Source organism: Cataglyphis hispanica, chromosome 25 (genome assembly GCF_021464435.1).
Source record: "Cataglyphis hispanica isolate Lineage 1 chromosome 25, ULB_Chis1_1.0, whole genome shotgun sequence".
NCBI lineage: Eukaryota > Metazoa > Arthropoda > Insecta > Hymenoptera > Formicidae > Cataglyphis > Cataglyphis hispanica.
Genome location: NC_065978.1, coordinates 1,782,480 through 1,803,279, shown reverse-complemented (window position 1 = coordinate 1,803,279; position 20,800 = coordinate 1,782,480). Strand labels below are relative to the sequence as shown.

The following is a 20,800-nucleotide window of genomic DNA, read 5'->3' as shown; positions in this document are numbered from 1 at the left end:
TGTAATTCAAATGTCCTTCTCGAGTCTGGATTTTTCAATAATCGAGACTTTAAATGATAAATGATTTTAGGTTTAACGTTATGATGAAACTTTAAAAGGGCGAAGAATTTTTGCACAATATTCGTTTTATTTTTTCTGCATCAGATTATTAAATTGCATTATTCACAATTAGATGTGTCTTAATATAAAACATTTTTTTTTGTTTGTAAATCTATGACATTCATGCAAATAATAATTTTTTTTTTTTTAAGTTTAAGCGCTTTGTGATTTGCAACTTTTGTATCTCGATTTTGCTACATTGATTTATATGTGATCATTTATTAAAATAAAAAGGAACGACTGAAAACTCAAATAATCATAGAAAGACATTTAAGACAGATGTTTACATGCCATGTACTAAGTATGTTGATTATGCAGAATCTATTTGCTGATGGATATATTTAGATACATGGGCGTCGCGATATCAATTATTCTGATGTAGCGTTTCATCTTGTCATTCGAGAGAATCTGTTTTAATTATATTATATATTCGTGCTAACTATGCATAATTGCTTTTTAGAAATAACAAACTTATTTTTATTATTTATATGTATAATAAATATATGTTAAAACTATAAGCTATATATTAATAAGATATGTGAAACATTTGTTATAATTTCCCATATACATAATTTCCTTGCATTTTTTTTATTAAAATATTTTTAGCATATACAATGCTGAGTAATTTAAACATGAATTTTTCGAATTAATTAAACATTGAATTCTCTCATGTTTTCAGATACATTCATGGACTAAGAAATAATTGGATCAGCTGTAAAATATCTAAGCAAGGGAAATTATAATTAAATGGAAAGGACAAAGTAATAAAATCAATTAGCTGTGCCATGTTCTTGACAAAAAATATCGAATAAATTGTTAGTTATTTTATTTTTACTAATGTTATTATTGTATGGATCTCAAAGAATAATTCTTAAGTAATATAAGATGAAAGATATTAAATTTATTAATTTATTAATTCTATAGATTAATACAATCCAAGAATCATTTCAAATCATGTATAAAAATAATATAAAAATATTTCTTTCAATTGTTCCAGCCCGATCTAAGATCTAGATTTAATTTTTTTTTGAGTTTTTTCTACATTTTCTTTCTTAGAATCTACACTTTCTTTCTTAGAATTTATATCTTCATTCTTAGAACATTCGGCTTGTGTGATATTTGCTGTTGCATCTATGTTATATGTTTCACAAATGTCATCAATAATTTTATCCACTAAACTGGATGCACCAATTCTGAAACGACAGCTTGTCAACCAATCTGATCCTAATTCTTCCTTGATCAAAGCCATCCATTCAAGAGTATCTTGCGCAGTTTTTATACCTCCAGCAGGTTTAAAACCAACCTATAAACAAAAGATGTATTATAGAACTTATGATTCCCAACAAAACGAAATTGCATTACCTTTACGGATGTCAATCTCTCATATTCCTTTATTGCTCTACACATGACAATACCCACAGGCAAAGTTGCATTAACATCCTCTTTTCCTGTAGATGTCTTAATAAAATTAGCACCAGCAAACATAGCTATCATGGACGCTTTATACACATTTTTCAAGCTAAATAATTCTCCTGTTGATAGTATAACTTTCAAACATACTTTTTTATCCTTCTCATTACAAACATTACGAATAGCAACCAACTCATTATATAGTTCTATCCATTCATGATTCAAGACTAATGACCGATCAATCACAACATCTATTTCTTGTGCTCCATATTCTATAGCACAGCGCACTTCCTGTAGCCGAGTCTCTAAAGGATATTGCCCAGAAGGAAACCCAGCAGCCACTGATATAAAAATCACAATTAGACAATATTAGTTATATTACAAAATTCACTGACTATTGAACTCATTGAGTATTGAAAATCTATAATATATGTTACATGAATTATAGATTTTTAGTACTAACAATGAATTTTAGAACATGACCATTGTTACATGCACATTGGATCAGAAAAGAAATCTTACCACTAACGATCTTAATTGTACCCAACTTTTTTAGTTTTTTTAAATTGACCACTACATCCTGTATTCTAGAGGGGTAAACGCAAATACCTGCTGGGTGAAGCAGCTTACTCCATTCGAATGGAAGTTCCTCTACAATTGTTGTGGCCTGTAATATTGATCATTAATCAATTATTTATATTAAAAAATAATTCATTTTTTTTAACATACCCTTTTACATAGATTCTCCACATTGTTGCTTGTACCATCACCGCTCAAACTGGTCAAATCAATGAAACTTATCCCTTTCAATAACCAACCTATTCTATTTTCCCCTGTTAATGTGCTAGCTAAATAACGTATCTGACGCACACTTTTGTTTATTGCTGGTTCATTAATGTAAACTTCTAAGAATTTTAACCAAGCTAAAAGAATGGGCAAGTTTAAATTTCATACATATATATATTTAGTTTATATATAAAAAAATGTCCATTTAGTAATATATATGATGTAATATTAAAATTACATATTGCATTACTTACGTTTAATTGAATCGGCCACTTCAGGATTTATCGGAGAAACGTTCATAATTTCGGAAAAAAAATTTAAGATAAATGTACTGTAAGCTGCCAAATAATGTGATATTTGTTATTTATTTGTTCACTCTACCGATATCTTTTCATGCCTATTCAAAATAAATACAAAACCGTTAATACAAATTTGTAAACCAATGCGAAAAATCTTTATTAAATCTTTACTAATTAATTTTCTATTTCTTACCAGAACTTATTTCGAATTAAGACAGTTATATATTATGTAATTATGAGATGATAAAAATTATAGAAATAAGATAAAGCTATATATTCGCACTATACACAAGCTTGTCACATATGTTGTATTTACAGGGTTAGAGATAACACAATCGAACTTCAACTCAAAATAGCGCACAAGATAATAACATATAAAAATTTGTTTATTTAATACTAGTTGATATATCTATCAATTTTCAGGAAAAAATTTTATTTTGTATTTTTATTACAAAAAAATATTTTTAAAAATTCTTCAAAACTACCGACCGAATATCGGTGTCTAAATATATAATCAAACTAAATATATCACTATGATAAAATATTCTTGCAAATAATAAAATCAGTAGTCTTCGAGATACGCATGGTATCAGTGCTATATAAGAATGAGTAACTAACGCATAAACCATTTGTAACAATTTGTGTAATTAAGAATTTACATATATACATAAATACAAACATACAGTATCTATATTTTAATCCTAAAATTAAGGTTTAATATTTATAAATAATTATATATATAATAAATAATTATATAAATAATTTAATGTCAGATTTCGAAAAAAATCTTTCTTTTCAAAATATAATTTAAATAAAATAAAATACTGACAAAACATAAAAATTGTACTCTAAGCAAACTATACAATAATTTTGCTTGTGAAATTATCTCATCAAAATTCTATTGTAAACATGTTATAAGTATAAATAAATTCATAGAACTACATAAATCTACTTGCGCTAGTTAAAATTATTATTATCTATGGTATTCCCATTGTTCCCAATACTTAGAAGTTTGCATCTCAGCCAAACGTGATACAGTGCGCTCAAATGCAAAGAGTTCTTCTTCACCAGTAAAGATATTTGCTTTGTGATCTTCCTAAAAATTAACCGTAAAATTAACATAATTAGCAAATAATCCAATAAAAATTTTATTGGCTATTTTCGTTTATAGAAAACTTACCGAGCCATGTGAAATCTTCAAGTCGTCCATTAGCATTCTTTTCTCATCAGTATATTCGGATTCATTTTCTGGTAAAAATAATTGAGTATGTGGGACAGCCGCCGACATAACTACCCGTACCTATAAGTTATTATAAACTTTCCTTAGTTTTGTATTAATCTATTTTAAAATAGCTAATGATATCCTTTATCTTCTCTAATATTAATTACATAATTAAATATGTCTCAAACTATCAGATCAAATCGAATATCAAGAGTTGTAATTTATACATAGAAATATCCTTTACCCTATTATCATACAGCGTATCAATAAGAGTAATAAATCGTCTGGCCTGAGACTTAAGTCGTAGATTCAATTGGGGTATATCTCTTATTATGATTGTATGAAACACTTGACTCAATTCCAAATAATCACTTGCTCCAAGAGGCTGTGGAAAGATAATAGCCATATTATGTACAATTTTCATTTATAATACGTTTCACCTAGTATACAATAGCTTTATAAGCAAAAATATTCATCTCACCCTGTCACACAATTCTTCAAATGTGGAATCCAGCACCTGCCCGCAGGTTTTCTGGAAAGTGACATTTCGTCCTCTTATACAAATCGTTCGTGGTCGTATAACATCATTCTCCATAGAGCACAAATATTTGAAAACTTTGTCCACATCGTTTGTCGCATCCTTTCCTTTTCTTTTAATTTACATGGCTCGTTAAACAGCGACGATATATATATATATATATATATAGATGATTATTACATAATGATAATTTATCGATTTTCACATACATGAAGTATATTTTTTCGTTTCCAGGCCCCGATCTCAATCTGTAATCTATTCCAGAATCCAAGTTACTAATGTAGCAATGTTCCTTCAGCACTTTTATAAATGGCACAAAGTTTCCCCGTTGTAATCCATTCTTGTATAAATCATCGGGCGATCTATTACTAGTCGCGACTACTATAATGCCATTATCAAAAAGTTCTGTAAACAGCCGTTTTAATATCATAGCGTCTGCGATGTCCGTCACCTGTAACATAATTATTTTTATTGATGTATTTCACAGATATTTTACACATAGTGTAGCTTTTCTTGAAAATAATATGTGAATATCAACCTGAAATTCATCAAAGCATAATAGCCAAGTCTCTTCAGCAATACTGGATGCAACTGGAGGTATTGGATCAAAAGGTTGCAGTTTGGTACTCGTAGTATCTCGTACAATCATTTTTTTCACTTTATGCACTCTACTATGTACATCCAACATAAAGGAATGAAAATGAACTCTTTTCTTGTTTTCAATCTAGAATAAAATATTTTTCTTTAAATATATTTTATTAACACTACAAAATATTATATTTTTATATATTGCATGGAAGCTATGATTTCCTCCATTTATTTATATAATTATATAATTTATTATATATTTATATAATTTATTTATATATTATATATTATATTGCATATTATATAATTTTTTGTATCTCTATTTTAATTTTTTAGTCTTTTTAAAATTCTTCTTGTGATATTTTGTTTTTATTTATATTTTTGATATCTGTTTGCTACTTATGTATAACTGTTTTTCTTTTTCAGTTTTATTTACAGATATACTTTATATGAAAAAAAGTATTATCATTATGATTAAGACATTTTATCTTAGCTTCTCATGCGCAATACTTATGGAAACAGTAATCTGAGAGATACCTGGCAGCAATTGTAAAATAGATCCATTAACATTGTTTTACCTCCACCCACTGCTCCATGAATGTACAACCCTTTCGGCACATCTTTTTTTTTACCACCAAACCATTTTTCCAACAAACTTGATTGTTGTGGTTTGTAATTATGTACCTCTTGATAAATTCTCTGCAGAATCTGTGCTACTTTCATTTGATGCGCGTCGTTCATCAATTCGCCTCTCATTATTTTTTGCTTCAAAATACTGACTGGTCCATCACTTAAGTTTATATCTATATTGTGAGCATAACCACATCTTTGGATACAAAATATCGGTTGAACACGAGTCAGCATATGGGAGAAATAATTCACGCTAATACACTTTTTTACAAGATAGTAAGTCATGATTGCAGAATATTACCTGGAAAGCAGAAGCCCATCTTTATTAAAAATTATATATTAATCTATCACATTCATGATCTAAAATTGATCAGTTAATCGCAAAATCGAATTAGAACAGTCGATTAAGGAGATTAACGTATAAACAATTATTAATATTATCTAACGTGCCATAATGGAACACAGATACGATAACCTTGACACTTAAATATATGACATCATGCATATTCCAAATTAAACTCACCCACGTGGAAAGCTAGAAAAATATATCTCGATTTTATGACAAGGATCGTATGACACGATTTCGTTATAATATACAAAATATATGTACAGAAGAAAAAAAGATCGTTTTCAATTCACTTTTCAATTCAAAAACGTACGTACGAATGTCGCGCACACCTATCTCATCATTCATCACCTGTTCGGTGGGGATATGCTTTTTGAAAGATCGTTCGCCGCGCGTCGACATATATTGAAAAGAACTTCAAGAAGTTACTACAAAATAACTAAATATGTTCTAATCGCAATCTTGTTAATTCATTGTCAGCTAAGTGCGAGAGATTTTTCCTTTTTTTCAGATCAAATTGCAATTATTTTAATCTCAACTTTTGCACAAATATTTTATTTTGTTAACAAATTTTTAGATTCACACACACATGATATAAATTTAATAAATTTAAGAGAAAGAGGGAGGAATAGCATACATAAGAGAATATATAAGAAATAATTTCCTTGAATATAGTTGATGTAAAATTATTTAATAACAATCACATTTTCATATTGAATAGATTATATACATTTATTATGTTACATTACAAAATGATTGTGCATATAATATATTTTTACAATATAGATGAAAAATATTATGAGTCTAATATAGTTTTATCTATGCTGTTCACAGTCATCTTTGAGCATATCTGGCAAAATGCTTCCATGGGAAGATTAGGAATGTGGATAAGAAGTGCGAGATCAGCAGCCCTGCAATACTTCATCCAGATAATCCTACAAACTTTCATGTCACAAGAACTGATTATTCTATGTAACATAAAAATAATAATAATAATATTTTCCTCACATATTCTTTTCATATTTAGTCGTTATGATAAAACTTTGGATACAGCGAGGAAGTGTAGAGTGGCGGCCTTCGTTTGTCAGGACTAAGTGCTTCTCGGGAGGAATAGTAACGTCTTTCAATAACTTTATCAAAGAATCTGCTAAGCTTCACAGATGAACTGGAGCCTGCTGCTAAAGATCGTATTTGACGACAGTCCTGTTAAAATAAATGAGTTAAGCATGTTCAATGAGTTTATCAAATAAGTAATATTTACCAAAAATATTTCATCAGCACCACATTCTTCTGCAATAGTTGCTGAACGTCTGTGTACATTGGATTTTATGAAATTGGATTCTGAGATTAAGTCAAACTTTGTACCAACAACTAAGATTGGAATCTAGATTAATAAATATTGTCTATATATTTACTATAAACACACACATATACACAATGAATTACATAATATAATTAGCAATTTGGAAAGTTTTTATCACCTGTGTTGAGCCCACAAATTTCTCAGGATCAAAATCTTCAAATGACTTGGACTTTAATGAGGTTCCATCTTTACTTAAGACTTCCTCTAGCCATTTTTGAAGATTCTGCTGTGATTTACGATTTGTTAAATCGTGTACTAATATTATGCCTAGTTGTAAATGACATATATTTGCAATCATGTCACAATTATATGTTCAAATTAGATATAACATTTAATTGTTGTAAAATATATATGTACCATTTGTGGGATTATAAAATACAGATCTTGTGTTTTTGTGATTTTGGCTGCCACCAATATCCCATAGTTCGATAAAGTATCTTCTCTGATTGGGTGTTCCTTCTTTGTATTCGTGTAGTTTTACTTCCACTGAACAACCTACAGTCCAAGAAGGATTGCCAATGGGTTGCTGTTGGCATATTAAATGTGTCAATGATGTTTTACCAACACCTGCAATAATGCAAACATCATTAATCAAATCATCTTTCATAAAAATAATATCAATGACAGCTAATGTAGTATGCTATAACCTAAATTCAATTATATATAACCTAAACTCTTGAAAATTATAATTTTAATATGTTAAATAATATGCAATATCAATAACAAGAGTTTTTATTATAATAATTAGAGCAAAGTTTGTGTCATTTTTCTATTAGAATAAAATGTTATATTTACAAATATTGCAAATGTTCTGGAAAAAATATAGTACAGTGTAATATATTTTTCTTATATTTACCTGAATCGCCTACCACTATAATTTTAACTTTATCAATCGCTGCCATAACAATGATATTAAATTGTATATATTTCACGAATTACGCTTGCGGTAATTTTAACATTTGACACTTTTGACAGATAGTTATTTGACAATTTGTGTCATTTTTTTCTAAAATGAAGTCCAGTTAGCGCTACTGTAGTGTTTATAGTTAGCTTGTAGTACTCCAAGAAATGCGTTCAAAAATTTTACATACGGGATAAAATAAAAATTTGATCGACCAATTAAGACAAAGAAATCTGTGCTTCTTTTGGTCTGATTGATCAATTAAATGCTACTATCCTACGGATAGGATTTTTGAACGCAACCAAGGAGATAAAATCCACGTATGCGCAGTAACATAACTGTTAGCAGACGCTCTTAGTTTTCAGCATTTCAGCACTTCAAGTATCTTCAGACTCTTCAGTAGTCCTTAATTGTGTGCAGTTATGTATTTTATTTATTGTTATTTATATATCAAATATACGTGAAACATGAGTACTGAGGAGAGACTGGTGACTGAGGTACCCAGTAGTTTGAAACAACTGGCGCGCCTTGTTGTACGTGGATTTTACACAATAGAGGATGCTTTGATTGTGGATATGCTGGTTAGAAATCCATGTAAGTAATTATACACTCTGTTATGTAAAATCTGTGAATTAAAATAATTTTATTAATATAATAAAAGATTGCACATTTGTACAGGTATGAAAGAAGACGATATTTGTGAATTGCTGAAGTTTGAACGCAAAATGTTGAGAGCTAGGATATCTACATTACGAAATGATAAGTTTATTCAAGTGAGATTAAAGATGGAAACAGGGTCGGATGGCAAAGCACAAAAAGTTAACTACTACTTTATTAATTATAAAGTATGAATGACTGTGATTTTTTATTTTATAATAAATATATACGAATTAATAAAATATGTAGTTGATGAAAATAAATATCTTTATTTTAGACATTTGTAAATGTAGTAAAATATAAACTTGATTTAATGAGAAAAAGAATGGAAACTGAAGAAAGAGATGCAACCAGTAGGGCTAGCTTTAAATGCCCAAGTTGTTTGAAAACATTTACAGATCTTGAAGTAAGTATGACAATGCAATATAAGTTTAGAATTTTAAGAATTAGAATCAAATTTTATTTTATTACTACATTGCTGTATAAAATAAGATGACATAACATACTAATCAAAATGTTTTACATATAATTTTTATAATAATAATATAATATAAATTATAAATAACATGAAATTAATATGTTATAGTACTATTAATCTAAGGCAATTATTATAATATGATGAAACTAAATAGATGAAACTTCATTAAACTCTTGTATAGGCGGATCAACTTTTCGACATGAGAACTGGTGAATTTAGGTGTACATATTGTCGGGAGATAGTAGAAGAAGATCAATCTGCTCTGCCAAAAAAAGATTCCAGATTATTATTAGCCAAGTTTAACGAACAATTGGAACCATTGTATATATTATTGAGGGAAGTAGAAGGAATTAAATTGGCACCCGAAATATTAGAACCAGAGCCTGTTGATATTAATATTATTCGAGGGTAAGTATTTTTGAAAATACATTTATGTATATTAAAAATTTCCAATCTGTTAAAACAATGTTATATTCTACAGTACTGATACGAGAAAACCAAGTAGTCTTAGAGCACCTAGCGAACAATGGTCAGGTGAAGCTACTAGAACATCAGGTTTTATGGTGGAAGAAACTAGAGTGGACATTACTATTGGAGATGAATCTCCAGATGACAATGCAGCAAATCACAGAAAGGAGAGACCCATATGGATGATGGAAAGCACAGTTATCAATTCTGATTCACAGGTATATTATTTTGTTATATTTTATATATATATATATATGTGTGTGCGTGCGTGCGCGCGCGTGTGTGTGTGTGTGTGTGTGTGTGTGTGTGTGTACATGTTTTATTTTTTGTTATATATATTCTATACCTTGATTTGCTTAATTATCTCGTAGCCTGATGGTGTAAATACACAAGAAAGTATTCTGGACAAAGCTGCAACCACTGCCACAAACACAAACACGACGAATAATAAACAGGGTGATGATATTATGTCAGTATTATTGGCTCATGAGAAGAAAGGTGGCACTAATTCCGCGGCATCCATTAAAGCAGTACTTCCACAAGAATCCAGCGACAGTAGTGATAATGAGGAAGATATGGAAATGCAAACTGTTGATACTGGTATGAAAAATTTAGTAACTAATAGAAATTTTAACATTAGGATAGTTGTAGTCATTCAAATGTAACAAGATAAAATGAAAAATCTCGGAACGCGAAAATTATTGACAATTGATGAGTTTTCTTGAATTTTGTGACTGTCAAATTAATTTGTAGGTGAAGTGGAGATGATGGATTCCGAAGACGATGAGCTCGTACCAACCGTTAGTGTAGGTGGTAAAACCGTCGCGATCACTGATGTTAACGATACTCTAATCGCAGAAATGACATCAGTAGAGAAGGAGGCTTACATTCAGACGTATCAAGAATATTATTCACATATGTATGATTAGAATCAAAGAACAATGAGCATCTTCATAATCAATACAAGACTGATATTGATTTTATATATATATATATATATATATATATATATATATATATATATATGTATATATATGTATATATATATATATATATATATCGTTGTTTTCTATAATATTTTATATATAATCATAAAATGTATAATTTTTAAGAATATAGTACAGTAATTTTTTTATGATGATGTAATAACTCTAATGGATTTAGTTTGCATATTCTTTATATTGATAAATATAGCAAATGCATGTATTTGCTATATTTTTCACGTTTGAAGAATTAATTGATATAAAAAGAGAGAAGACAAAAAAGATGCGTTTTTACAATTTCATATATATTTTCTAATATAATCGCAACTGAACAATACTGTTACAACAGTTGTTTTAGTAATAAATAATGTGGGGGAAATAATATTTTGTAAAATATAAGAAAATAATCAAGATGAATAACATACCATGTCACTTCTGGTAAAACGGGAAATTTTCAAACTAAACCAAACACGAATTATTCATTAAACTTACTTGATATTTTTTTTTTGTTATCGTAGAATTTCTGTCCGATCACCACGTTCGCACGGAAATTCTGAGATGATTTTTATTAATTGATTATCTTTTCTCTTTTTTTTGTATTTTCTTGTCATTTTTTCCTCTCAGTAACAATTTCATAATATAGTTAATGTTTTTTTATCTACATTTGATATAGCTCGTTCACTAAAAACCATATCAAAAGAATCCAAAGAAATTCATTTCAAACACGAAGTCTATATAAAATAATTTAACTTTATAAGACGGAATATTTTGTTATTTATTTATTTTAATTGCTATTTGAATATAAAGATAAAAGTCAATTTTAAACGCGGGAAAATAATCTACTATGAGCGGAAAACTCAGGATTCTTTTTTTGAAGAAATCGATCGCAACAAAAAGCGCCGACCTTTGATTTACTCTGGTTCGTTTAAGCGCAAACGAGCAAAGTCTTCAAATACGATATTATCATCGTCATCGGTGGCATAGCAAGAGTTCTCGTATCGTGCTCTCTCGATGCTCTTACTCTTCTTTAGCATGGCCTTTTCTTTTTCAACAGAGCCTGCATAAGAGTAAATGTTTAAATAAATCTATAAACTAGAAATTTAAACTTTAAATAAAATCTTTCGTGTGTATGTATGTTGCGTGTGTATTAGTTTAAATGTAAATGAAAATTTTTTAGCTAAATTCAAAATGTTTATATGTTATGTGCGAATATATAGGTGTTAAAATAACATAAGCTATATACCAGGAGCTGGATGCATCAGTTTGAATGGAACATCGGTAACCAGCTCACCACCCAGAGTACCGCAGTTCAGCTTGACTCGGACAGAATAAGAAATCACGATACCCAAAGCTTCATTTGGGCACTTGCCTTCGGCGACTAAAGTTGAGGATGCCAGATTTACGTCGTCATCCTAAACGGTAGAGACAAAAAGAAATGCCATAAATATTAAAATTTTCAGGAATATTACTGTAGGTTTTATATATATATATATATATATATATATATATATATATATATATATATATATATATTATTACAAAAATATGCATAATATATAATATTTTATATATTTTAGTAGCTTAACACTGTTGAAGAGTTTATTATTACGCACTTTGAGATGTCCATCGAGAGCGATGCCACGACGATCCTTATTGCTGCTGGCCAAAGGCACAAGATAGAACTGTTTCGTGAAAGAAGCGCCTGGTGTGATAGGACAACCCTCGCGAGTTTCTAAGCTAGCCACGTGCCGCGAAAATTGAGAATTTACCATAGTCACCTCGCAATGTTGAACCACGTACAACTGCGGAAAGAAAAACACGATAACGGTAAAATGCAAAATTTATCCAATTTAATTTCATAATATTTACCTTGATATTTTTCACCGCCTTTCGTGAATTGTTTGTAACGGTTACGTTCGCTGCAACTTTCTCGCCATGATAATAGATCTCTCTATCCAGTGTGACTTCCAAGTTCAGTTTTCCTTGGGAGAAGGTGAATCCCTTGAATACCAAAGAGCTTGGAAGTCGGCGACCTCGCGTCGGCGGGGCATATTGTAATTTCTTGATAGCTAATGATACAGAGGATCTTTTGTGTCCCTGAAAGAAAGTAAAAATGAAAAAAAATGCGTGTTTTTACAGAAATATTACTTTAAAATTTTATACATATATATTATTGCTGAATGCTTATTAATTCTTTTTCATTTTTTCTGTTTTTTTTTTTTTTTTTTCTATCGCATTTTGTGATTTCTTATAATCGAATATTCACTTTTCCCTTATTTCGATACCTTGTCTTCTTCGTTGTCTCCAACGAATACTTTCACAGTATATTCGACTCCCAAGGGTTTTCCCTGATCATCATCGCCGGGTTGAAGGGTGACTGAGCATGGAGCCGTCGGCGGAAAATGGAATATAAATGGATATGCATTCGAACCCAAACGCTTCAACAAACGTTCCTGAATTTGTGTAGTCTCCTGTTTATCTTTCTTCGATGGTACTATTTGATCGCGACATAACACCAATTCTTTGCTGAACTTGACTCCCATAACTTCGTCCTCTTCGCGGCCATATCGATAGGTTGTCGTGACCTAATAATATATATATCTAATAATATATAGATCTAATAATATATATAAGATGTTTCTAAATAAATGCGAAAAATTTTGGGAGATGATTTTTTGTCGAAAATTAAAGATAATCTTTCATATAAACATATACTCCTACATCCCTTCTGGAGAAGTTATACTCCTTCAAAAAAGGAAATAAAAATTAGATTTTATTAAATTATAATTTTGTATTGTTTTTGTTTCATTTTTTTCAACATTTACTATAATTTTGTTTTACTTGCTTTTATTCTAATATTCAACTTCTCGTAACTCAAAATCTATGCTATTTAGCACTGTGCTGTGTTATGTATATTATTTATTTATTTATTTTTTTTAAACCATTGATTTTATGAAAAAAATAAAAAAAGAAAATTTCTAAAGAAATCAAGTTTTCTAACTCATATTTTTAGCTAATGACATTCCGGTCAGTTAAAAAATTCTAATAAAAAATTGAATAGGGATTGTTTGTTTCATGCCCTTATAACGATATGGGAAGATTAAAAAAATATTAATAAGTATTCTTTCTACCAGTGAAAAATGTCCATCAAATTTTATTTTTTTAATTTGAAAAAAAAAAAATAATTTTTACTTCCTCCTTTGGAGGAGTGTAACTTCTCAGGGAGGAATATAGAAGTATATGAAAGATCTTCCTTAATTTTCTACAAAAAATCATCTATTTTTCACACTTATTTAGAAACACACTGTATATGTGATATAATATTACATTATTTATTAACGAGAAAAAATTTTGAATCTGTTTCAATCAAATGAGATCCTATAGAAATAATATATATATATACAAAAGTTAGAATTTTATTTACCTGACCAAAAATTTTGCGCCCCTGAAGGTAATCATTCTCCACTACGAGTACACCATCGATGGGATCAATGTGATCTAAATGATCGATAAAATCTCTCTTGCCCAGATATACTGTGACTTTGCCTGAATAAAATATTTTCACGTAACATTAAATATTCAAGAAGTATAAGATTTTAAAGAAGCGACTTGACAATTAAGTAAACTCACCATTAGGGGTGGTCTTCTTGAATACCTTAATGGCTACAACGTAAGCCAAAAACAATAGAGGAAACATCTGGCGTTGTTTCTTATTTTTTTTTTCTAAACGAACGAATGATTTGGCAGAGAAATTTGTTTCCCGCCCAGAAGTGACACATTTCGAGTATCAAGTAGATCTTCATATAGTCTCGCTGGGGCTTCTTTTTTCACTTCGAAGCCGTAGTATACTAATGAGATTACTTTGTTATAGAACTGAGATTTAAGAGGATTGCAAGTTATTATATATTACGCAGAAAGAGAGAATCGATGTGCAATCGCTATGCGCCTAGTAAGTCATGAACATTTTAGTAATACTATTAATATTATAATATATTTGGTACAAAGTATATGTCTCTGTATGTAGGAGACGGTCTCCTGCAAAAGTTACAATTGTCAAGAAGATATGTATATATTTTGTATATATATATATATATATATATATATATATATGTATATACACACACATACAAAATATATATACAATATTTTACTTGGTGGAAATAAGGAAACCCTTCTTTATTCAGTCTTAAGTTGATCTTTATTTTGATAATAGAATGTTTATATATATATATATATATATATATATATATATATATATATATATATATATATATACAATATAATACAGAGGTATATCTCTTGTAATCGAAATAAGATCCCCTGAAATGTCACACGATCGTTTATGTGTTTTGACAAATTTCCTTAATGAATAGTACTTATCGCGAGCTTCAAATAGATAGATATTACTTAGCATGTTAACTATTAAAAATTATATTTCTCGTTTATATTTCTTTATAACTTCTTTTTTTTTCGTTTTCTCACATTCAGTAATTGATAGACAATCGATATAACATGTTTTTTTTTGTGTTTCTTTATATACGTATATATGTATATATGTGTATGAGCATGAGCACCCATCGATATACGATACTCCCAAAGATACCATGGTAACTGAGAAACACTTTCTTTCTTTTCTTTCGCGCAATATAAAAAAGGCAGTAGTAATTCGAATGCCGCTTGAAATTGTACGAGATATCCTTTATTCAATAATCATGATTAGAGATATAAAAATCCGTTTTTTTTTTCTAATAGGAAAAAAAATAGTTGAAAAAAACGTATTTTTTTTTCATTGAAAAAAAAACAATTTTTTTTTTTAATTATTTTTTTTATATATAATATATAATATGTATAATAATATATATAATAATAATAAATTCATTATTTTATATATATAAAATATTTTTCTTTATATATTTTTTTGTTAATATAAAAAAACTGAAGTTCTTATATTTTAATTTTTTTTTCGAAAATAATTTTAATGGATTAATGAGACTTTTATGGCAAATTATTTCAAACTCGACATGATTTGGATAATTTTCAGTTAGATGCATAGCAGAAAAATATCTGAAAAGAAAAATTGAAAAAAAAAACGAGACTTGTTTTTTTTCATAGAGTTTCTTATGAAAAAAAATCATTTAGCTTTTTTTTTCTATTTACATCTCTAATCATGACCATAAAAAGTTTAGTCGGTCAAGGATTATTTTATATTATGCTTAGAGAATATTAAACAAGGAGAACTCTTATCCGAAAGTTTCCTTTGGTGCCCTATAACTGTTCTTAATTTTCGGCGAAATAAAAATTTTCGTCAAAATGCATGCAGCCACCAAAGGCATATCCACAAGATCATATCTTTCTTGAATAAAAAAAAAACTACGTGAAAAATTATCATTATTGCGACATAAGAATCTTCCTGTACTAAGAAAAAAATTTTTTACGAAACGACGATAACAGTAAATAATAATACTAATAGTAATCGTGATAAATATTTTTATATAATAATAGGCACAGTTAAAGAGTATGGTATATAATTATATTCATTATTCAGCACTTTTTTATTACAACTACACAGAAATTCGTTGCTACCAGGGAACAGAAATACTGTATGTGACAAGATTTTATGAAATCTTTATTCCAAGTACTTATGCTTCACAATGCCTTCATACAATGCCTACTACAGTCTACGATATTAATCCGACACTTTTGCAACTCTTGTAAACGTCTATACTTTAAATGAGATCATGTTTTCCTTTTTTTTTTTTATAAAAATTTTCAATAAATGATGAAACAAATATAACAACTGCAATAAAAATAACGGCAAAATATTAGGTTTTACAATTTTACAATCGTATCTTTACATAAAATGGCTAATTTTCTAGTCAAACAGAAATATCTTAGAATCTTCTTGACGTGAGTCCATTACAACTCGCGAATCAATCGAAATAAATTTACTATCCATTTAACAAGTTATGCTAATGTATTTTTCATATATAGATTTCGATTTACAAATAATGCATAGAACTATATAATCCCTTAATTTACAATCATACATTGAATTCTAAACATCATTTCGCTTCTCACAGAGCAGTTAGAACTCAGGAAAGGCAATCTTTTTAATACATACATTATCTTCTGCCTCGAAATTCATGAAATGCATGATACACGTTGTATTAAGATATTTAGAGCATTGCTTGCCATATATACTTGAGCAATATTTAAATTATCATAGCATCAAGACGAATAAACGAAAAATTATATGAAATACATTACTTAGCATTCAACACAATGCTCTATCTGCATAACATACAAAAAGAATTTTTCTCCGCGTTTTATTTCTCTCAAACGAGCTAAGAGAAAAATATATTTATGTGACAAGCTTGGAGAAAAATCTTTCAGCTCTCTCTTTCCTTTTTTCAGCTGGATATCAAGCTTTGCAACTGCACATGTATCATATTTTTAATCGTAATAACATTTGTACATAACTAAAATCAGTTCCCTGATACCAGCGTATTTCTAATGTTGAACAGTACAAATATGTTAGTCTCGAAAGTATACATCGTAAATTTTCATAGTTTGTAATTCGACGCGATTCTTCTTTTTCCTTCTATGAACTTACGTCATTAATTATTTTTTTTCGTCCGCTTCTTTTTTAGCCCTTTTTTTTCTTTCCATACGATATTTTGATAAAAACATCGTTTATTATTCTTTTAAAGTTGATTTCCGCAACAAGGCGATACTGCGAACCTCGGCGCAAACAAAATTTGTCTCACACGGTAGAAATCTGCAGTATAACAAAATATTATAAAAAATTTTCTAGATCGATTTTTAAATTGATCTCTTCTTTATAATATCCTAAAGTATGCTTAAAAAAAAGAAAAAAACAAAAAAACATTTACAAAACTTACCTAATGTTCTTCACAGAAATATCTCCTTATAAATAAGATTCTTTTCTTATGATAGATCTAAAAATAAAAATTACAAGTTGTAATATATAAAGAATAAAAATCATAGACAAACAGATGTTATTCTAAGAATAAATTAATACTTACAACTAGGTGCAGCCGCAGACTCAAATCTTTTTTGTATCTGATCATATGTGAATTTGACAAAAGCATCATACTGTTCGGACAGTTTTAAATGTAAGATCTGATCATATTCTTCTCGAATTTGCGTTTCTTGCTCCTTGAGCATTCGCTCACAGATTAAGCCAACCTACAAAACCATTCGTATGGGCACATACCAAATCTACAAACCAATACTTATCTGCTGTAGTAGTAAATATTTTTATCTTTATAAAATGTCACATTTTAAAATAGAAATTTTCCTGTTGAATAAAATTTTCTTATTGAAAAACTTGCAATTGATGAAAGAACTCTACCTGTCTAAATGTGAATAGGGGTTTTTCCTTTCCACTAGAGCTATGACTAAAAGGAGTCAAAGAAGAGCCAGGACTGGAAGGACCTTCCATGTCTGATGAATCGCCACCATTGGTCTGAGGATGAAAGTGTAATTGCTTACGTCGTTGCAATCTGCGAATTTCTTCTCTGATGTTGGCAGCCATTTTTTCTGTTCAAGAAAATATAAAATAACATTGGTTTAATAAAAAGAATAAATATATATATATATATATATATATATATATATATATATATATAGAGGTAGACAATAGAATATTATTCAAATATATCTACTTTGCATCTTGAATTTTAAACTATAAACTCATGTACAGAAAGAATATAAAAAATAAGATAAAGAAATACAAAAAAAAAAACTGCTTTTTGTTAAGAAAAATTATATACATAATTATATTTCAAGTCTCAATTTCAAGTTTGTGCATTCCCTAATATCTACTTTCCTTTTCATTTGCTTCTATTTCTTTATCTTATTTCTTGTATTCTCTATATATTCTGTACATGAGTTTATAGTTTAAAATTCAAGATGTCAAGTATATATCTGAATAATATTCTATTGTCTCCTCTTTCTACCTCCTTCAATCCAAATATATTTACTAATAATATTTTCAACATCTTTGTTGACAAGACAAATGTCAACAAATAATTTTCCCTCAAAAATAAAAATAACATTTCCAATATATGTATGTAACAATCTTTTTGTGTCATATTATTATGTATCATCACAATCTTGTCTCGTGCAGAAAAATAGAAAATACATCATTTCTGGACGCACCTTTGCGCTCTTTCTTTAACATTGCAGAAAAAACAAGAATAGAACGTAAAGCCGAATCTCCGAGCGCGTCCGTTACTACATTACCATATGATTTACGCGTGTCGCCCCTTTCCCACCGCAAGGAGTCTGAATACGGGTTTTAAATCGCTAGGCTTAGCCGCCCCTACTTGCCATCTCTCTCCTACACTCGTTCCTTCCCTTTCTCTGTCTCTTTTTCGTCTTGTAAGCAAGAAACCAGTGCGTACAAGGGGAAAAGAGGGAAAGAGAGAAAGATATATATATATATATATATATATATATATATATATAGAGAGAGAGAGAGAGAGAGAGGAGGAGGAAGAGGAGAAAGTGAGACAGAGATAAACACGGAGAAATGCCGATAAGATCGACGGAGAGCGAGAGGGGAGAAAAAAATGGCCGCAGCCTGCGGTGTAATTACCAGGCGTCAATTTGCTGGCTATCTCGCCGAACGGCGACGGTTTCTGCGGCAGCGGTGCGCCGCGCGGCGATGACGCGGACGCGCCGGGCGACGCGCACGACATGGGCATGCACCTCCGTCGCTTGCTGGGCCGGCTGTGGCTGTGCACCGGGTCGAACTCCAAGGACCTCTTGAGTGTGGCGCACGCCATGGTGCTACTGCTGACGGTGGTGGCGCGATGTTCTCGGGCTCACTGTGTGCCGTCTACGACTGACACCCAGTCGTTCGTTCGGGCCACGGCCCCGAGAGGGGTAGGGGGAGAGGGGGGATTGAGGAAGGGGACTAGGCGAACGGGGATAATGGGGAGCGGCGCGACGATCTGGCGTAAAGCGGACACGGGGAGCGGCGTCACGCGAGAAATTAAACGACACGGGAGGATTGAGATGCGAGGGTATCTTTGCACGAAGATTGTGAAACTCAGGCCGGGAGTTCTCTCCTCCCCTGACAAAGGAGGACGGATTCGTAGGCGTGCGTGGGGGCCAACGCGCAGCTTCCACCGACAAAACAAACACTGCGCTGGAACAATATGGCCGCCGATCGCTACGCGCAGCGAGCTCCTCCTCTCTCCGCCGGCTCGAATAAATTTGTCTCGCTATTCGCTTTCGTTCCTCTCCTACGTTTTTCGTCAGATAACTAGGGGCACGAAGTATGCATATGCATGATGGAGAGAACTTGCACCGCATGCCCCGATGCATGACATTTTGATTTCCAATAGGAGAATGTGCTTACTAGGAACTTTATTCTAGAGTCCTAGAATCAACTTACAACATTTTCAAGAGCGATAAATTGATTGGCTACATTGCCTTTTATTGCGCGGCAAGTGTTTTGTGTGCAGGAAGCCAATAACTGCATAGCATATACTTATAAGCATCAACCAATAAGAATAGTTGCGCAGTATTTCAGCCAATATGGCTGAAATTTATGTAAGCCGAAAGAAATTACCAATAACAATTGATTATTCTCCTCATTTGACTATGATTGATCAATTCTTTATAGCTTCAGACTTATGAAATTCTATATGATAAAATCGGCAGTATTGATCTAAGGGTTTTGTTTATATGCATCATTTCTTTTTTGTTATACAGGGTGTCCCATAATAATAGCCTCTCGTGTGCAGGTAGAGCAAGTGAAATCGAAAAGAAAAGTCGTTTACTATTTTTTTCGATAACGCTTAATAAAGGAGTTATTATGGAGTGAAGTTTGGCCAATCATCGTCGACCTTTAGCCAAGCGCACGTCGATGAGCCGCGCGCCTGGTAGTGTGCGAGAGCGTCAGCTGTTACAGTGACGCATCACTACTAGGCGCGCGGCTCACAGACGTTCGTTCGGCTAAAAATCGACGCTGATTGGCGAGACTTTATTCGATAATGA

The 20,800-nt window shown here is 30.6% G+C and overlaps 6 protein-coding genes across 9 annotated transcripts; 1 reads left to right on the top strand and 5 right to left on the bottom strand.

Moving 5' to 3' along the window:
* Positions 1 to 980: 980 nt before the first annotated feature.
* On the bottom strand, positions 981 to 2,955 carry LOC126858458 (deoxyribose-phosphate aldolase). The gene is made up of 6 exons (XM_050608804.1): positions 2,788 to 2,955; positions 2,550 to 2,692; positions 2,239 to 2,432; positions 2,032 to 2,176; positions 1,462 to 1,850; positions 981 to 1,402 (listed from the first exon to the last, which is right to left on the bottom strand). Exons 2-6 carry the CDS (start codon positions 2,593 to 2,595, stop codon positions 1,103 to 1,105), a joined length of 1,074 nt encoding a protein of 357 aa, XP_050464761.1. The 5' UTR covers positions 2,596 to 2,692; positions 2,788 to 2,955; the 3' UTR covers positions 981 to 1,102.
* A 264-nt stretch (positions 2,956 to 3,219) lies between these two features.
* Positions 3,220 to 6,345, bottom strand: LOC126858449 (putative ATPase N2B). Of its 3 annotated transcripts, none has more exons than XM_050608787.1 (8): positions 6,096 to 6,345; positions 5,480 to 5,873; positions 4,893 to 5,078; positions 4,564 to 4,805; positions 4,298 to 4,466; positions 4,061 to 4,201; positions 3,775 to 3,894; positions 3,220 to 3,690 (listed from the first exon to the last, which is right to left on the bottom strand). In XM_050608787.1, exons 2-8 carry the CDS (start codon positions 5,855 to 5,857, stop codon positions 3,568 to 3,570), a joined length of 1,359 nt encoding a protein of 452 aa, XP_050464744.1. In that variant the 5' UTR covers positions 5,858 to 5,873; positions 6,096 to 6,345; the 3' UTR covers positions 3,220 to 3,567. The 3 variants fall into 3 exon arrangements, with proteins under 3 accessions (XP_050464744.1, XP_050464746.1, XP_050464745.1); XM_050608789.1 differs by lacking the exon at positions 6,096 to 6,345 and adding an exon at positions 5,874 to 6,055 and having other exon boundaries at positions 5,480 to 5,745; XM_050608788.1 differs by lacking the exon at positions 6,096 to 6,345 and having other exon boundaries at positions 5,480 to 6,056.
* A 253-nt stretch (positions 6,346 to 6,598) lies between these two features.
* On the bottom strand, positions 6,599 to 8,396 carry LOC126858468 (rab-like protein 3). The gene is made up of 5 exons (XM_050608827.1): positions 8,138 to 8,396; positions 7,639 to 7,848; positions 7,400 to 7,548; positions 7,180 to 7,302; positions 6,599 to 7,121 (listed from the first exon to the last, which is right to left on the bottom strand). Exons 1-5 carry the CDS (start codon positions 8,181 to 8,183, stop codon positions 6,942 to 6,944), a joined length of 708 nt encoding a protein of 235 aa, XP_050464784.1. The 5' UTR covers positions 8,184 to 8,396; the 3' UTR covers positions 6,599 to 6,941.
* A 124-nt stretch (positions 8,397 to 8,520) lies between these two features.
* LOC126858453 (general transcription factor IIE subunit 1) lies at positions 8,521 to 10,918 on the top strand. 2 transcript variants are annotated; one of them, XM_050608792.1, is made up of 7 exons: positions 8,521 to 8,776; positions 8,861 to 9,027; positions 9,117 to 9,245; positions 9,499 to 9,725; positions 9,799 to 10,003; positions 10,157 to 10,385; positions 10,539 to 10,918. In XM_050608792.1, the coding sequence occupies exons 1-7, from the start codon at positions 8,650 to 8,652 to the stop codon at positions 10,712 to 10,714; spliced, it is 1,260 nt and encodes a 419-aa protein (XP_050464749.1). In that variant the 5' UTR covers positions 8,521 to 8,649; the 3' UTR covers positions 10,715 to 10,918. The 2 variants fall into 2 exon arrangements, with proteins under 2 accessions (XP_050464749.1, XP_050464750.1); XM_050608793.1 differs by having other exon boundaries at positions 8,650 to 8,776; positions 8,844 to 9,027.
* Positions 10,919 to 11,052: 134 nt separating this feature from the next.
* Positions 11,053 to 14,562, bottom strand: LOC126858467 (arrestin homolog). Its single transcript, XM_050608825.1, has 7 exons — positions 14,399 to 14,562; positions 14,193 to 14,314; positions 13,054 to 13,353; positions 12,638 to 12,865; positions 12,382 to 12,570; positions 12,012 to 12,180; positions 11,053 to 11,825 (listed from the first exon to the last, which is right to left on the bottom strand). The coding sequence occupies exons 1-7, from the start codon at positions 14,463 to 14,465 to the stop codon at positions 11,680 to 11,682; spliced, it is 1,221 nt and encodes a 406-aa protein (XP_050464782.1). The 5' UTR covers positions 14,466 to 14,562; the 3' UTR covers positions 11,053 to 11,679.
* A 1,714-nt stretch (positions 14,563 to 16,276) lies between these two features.
* Positions 16,277 to 20,047, bottom strand: LOC126858474 (akirin-2). Its single transcript, XM_050608836.1, has 5 exons — positions 19,392 to 20,047; positions 18,144 to 18,331; positions 17,815 to 17,977; positions 17,671 to 17,727; positions 16,277 to 17,546 (listed from the first exon to the last, which is right to left on the bottom strand). The coding sequence occupies exons 1-4, from the start codon at positions 19,579 to 19,581 to the stop codon at positions 17,717 to 17,719; spliced, it is 552 nt and encodes a 183-aa protein (XP_050464793.1). The 5' UTR covers positions 19,582 to 20,047; the 3' UTR covers positions 16,277 to 17,546; positions 17,671 to 17,716.
* Positions 20,048 to 20,800: the final 753 nt, after the last annotated feature.

What these genes read in the sequence shown, in the direction of transcription:
- LOC126858458 (XM_050608804.1), bottom strand. Translation starts at nt 2,595, where the DNA reads ATGAACGTTTCTCCGATAAATCCTGAAGTGGCCGATTCAATTAAAC. An exon ending in TACAATTAAGATCGTTAGTG is followed by an intron (nt 1,851 to 2,031) that starts GTAAGATTTCTT and finishes TTTTTATATCAG; the next exon opens with TGGCTGCTGGGTTTCCTTCT. An exon ending in AGAGATTGACATCCGTAAAG is followed by an intron (nt 1,403 to 1,461) that starts GTAATGCAATTT and finishes TTTTGTTTATAG; the next exon opens with GTTGGTTTTAAACCTGCTGG.
- LOC126858449 (XM_050608787.1), bottom strand. Translation starts at nt 5,857, where the DNA reads ATGACTTACTATCTTGTAAAAAAGTGTATTAGCGTGAATTATTTCTCC. An exon ending in TATGCTTTGATGAATTTCAG is followed by an intron (nt 4,806 to 4,892) that starts GTTGATATTCAC and finishes ATTATGTTACAG; the next exon opens with GTGACGGACATCGCAGACGC. An exon ending in TGAAGATTTCACATGGCTCG is followed by an intron (nt 3,691 to 3,774) that starts GTAAGTTTTCTA and finishes GTTAATTTTTAG; the next exon opens with GAAGATCACAAAGCAAATAT.
- LOC126858468 (XM_050608827.1), bottom strand. Translation starts at nt 8,183, where the DNA reads ATGGCAGCGATTGATAAAGTTAAAATTATAGTGGTAGGCGATTCAG. An exon ending in ATTTTATAATCCCACAAATG is followed by an intron (nt 7,549 to 7,638) that starts GTACATATATAT and finishes ATTTACAACTAG; the next exon opens with GCATAATATTAGTACACGAT. An exon ending in GTGCTGATGAAATATTTTTG is followed by an intron (nt 7,122 to 7,179) that starts GTAAATATTACT and finishes TTATTTTAACAG; the next exon opens with GACTGTCGTCAAATACGATC.
- LOC126858453 (XM_050608792.1), top strand. Translation starts at nt 8,650, where the DNA reads ATGAGTACTGAGGAGAGACTGGTGACTGAGGTACCCAGTAGTTTGAAA. An exon ending in AAACATTTACAGATCTTGAA is followed by an intron (nt 9,246 to 9,498) that starts GTAAGTATGACA and finishes ACTCTTGTATAG; the next exon opens with GCGGATCAACTTTTCGACAT. An exon ending in TTATCAATTCTGATTCACAG is followed by an intron (nt 10,004 to 10,156) that starts GTATATTATTTT and finishes ATTATCTCGTAG; the next exon opens with CCTGATGGTGTAAATACACA.
- LOC126858467 (XM_050608825.1), bottom strand. Translation starts at nt 14,465, where the DNA reads ATGTTTCCTCTATTGTTTTTGGCTTACGTTGTAGCCATTAAGGTATTC. An exon ending in AGGCGGTGAAAAATATCAAG is followed by an intron (nt 12,571 to 12,637) that starts GTAAATATTATG and finishes TTCTTTCCGCAG; the next exon opens with TTGTACGTGGTTCAACATTG. An exon ending in CTCTCGATGGACATCTCAAA is followed by an intron (nt 12,181 to 12,381) that starts GTGCGTAATAAT and finishes TCTACCGTTTAG; the next exon opens with GATGACGACGTAAATCTGGC.
- LOC126858474 (XM_050608836.1), bottom strand. Translation starts at nt 19,581, where the DNA reads ATGGCGTGCGCCACACTCAAGAGGTCCTTGGAGTTCGACCCGGTGCAC. An exon ending in AGCCAGCAAATTGACGCCTG is followed by an intron (nt 18,332 to 19,391) that starts GTAATTACACCG and finishes TTTCTTGAACAG; the next exon opens with AAAAAATGGCTGCCAACATC. An exon ending in CCCTATTCACATTTAGACAG is followed by an intron (nt 17,978 to 18,143) that starts GTAGAGTTCTTT and finishes ATGGTTTTGTAG; the next exon opens with GTTGGCTTAATCTGTGAGCG.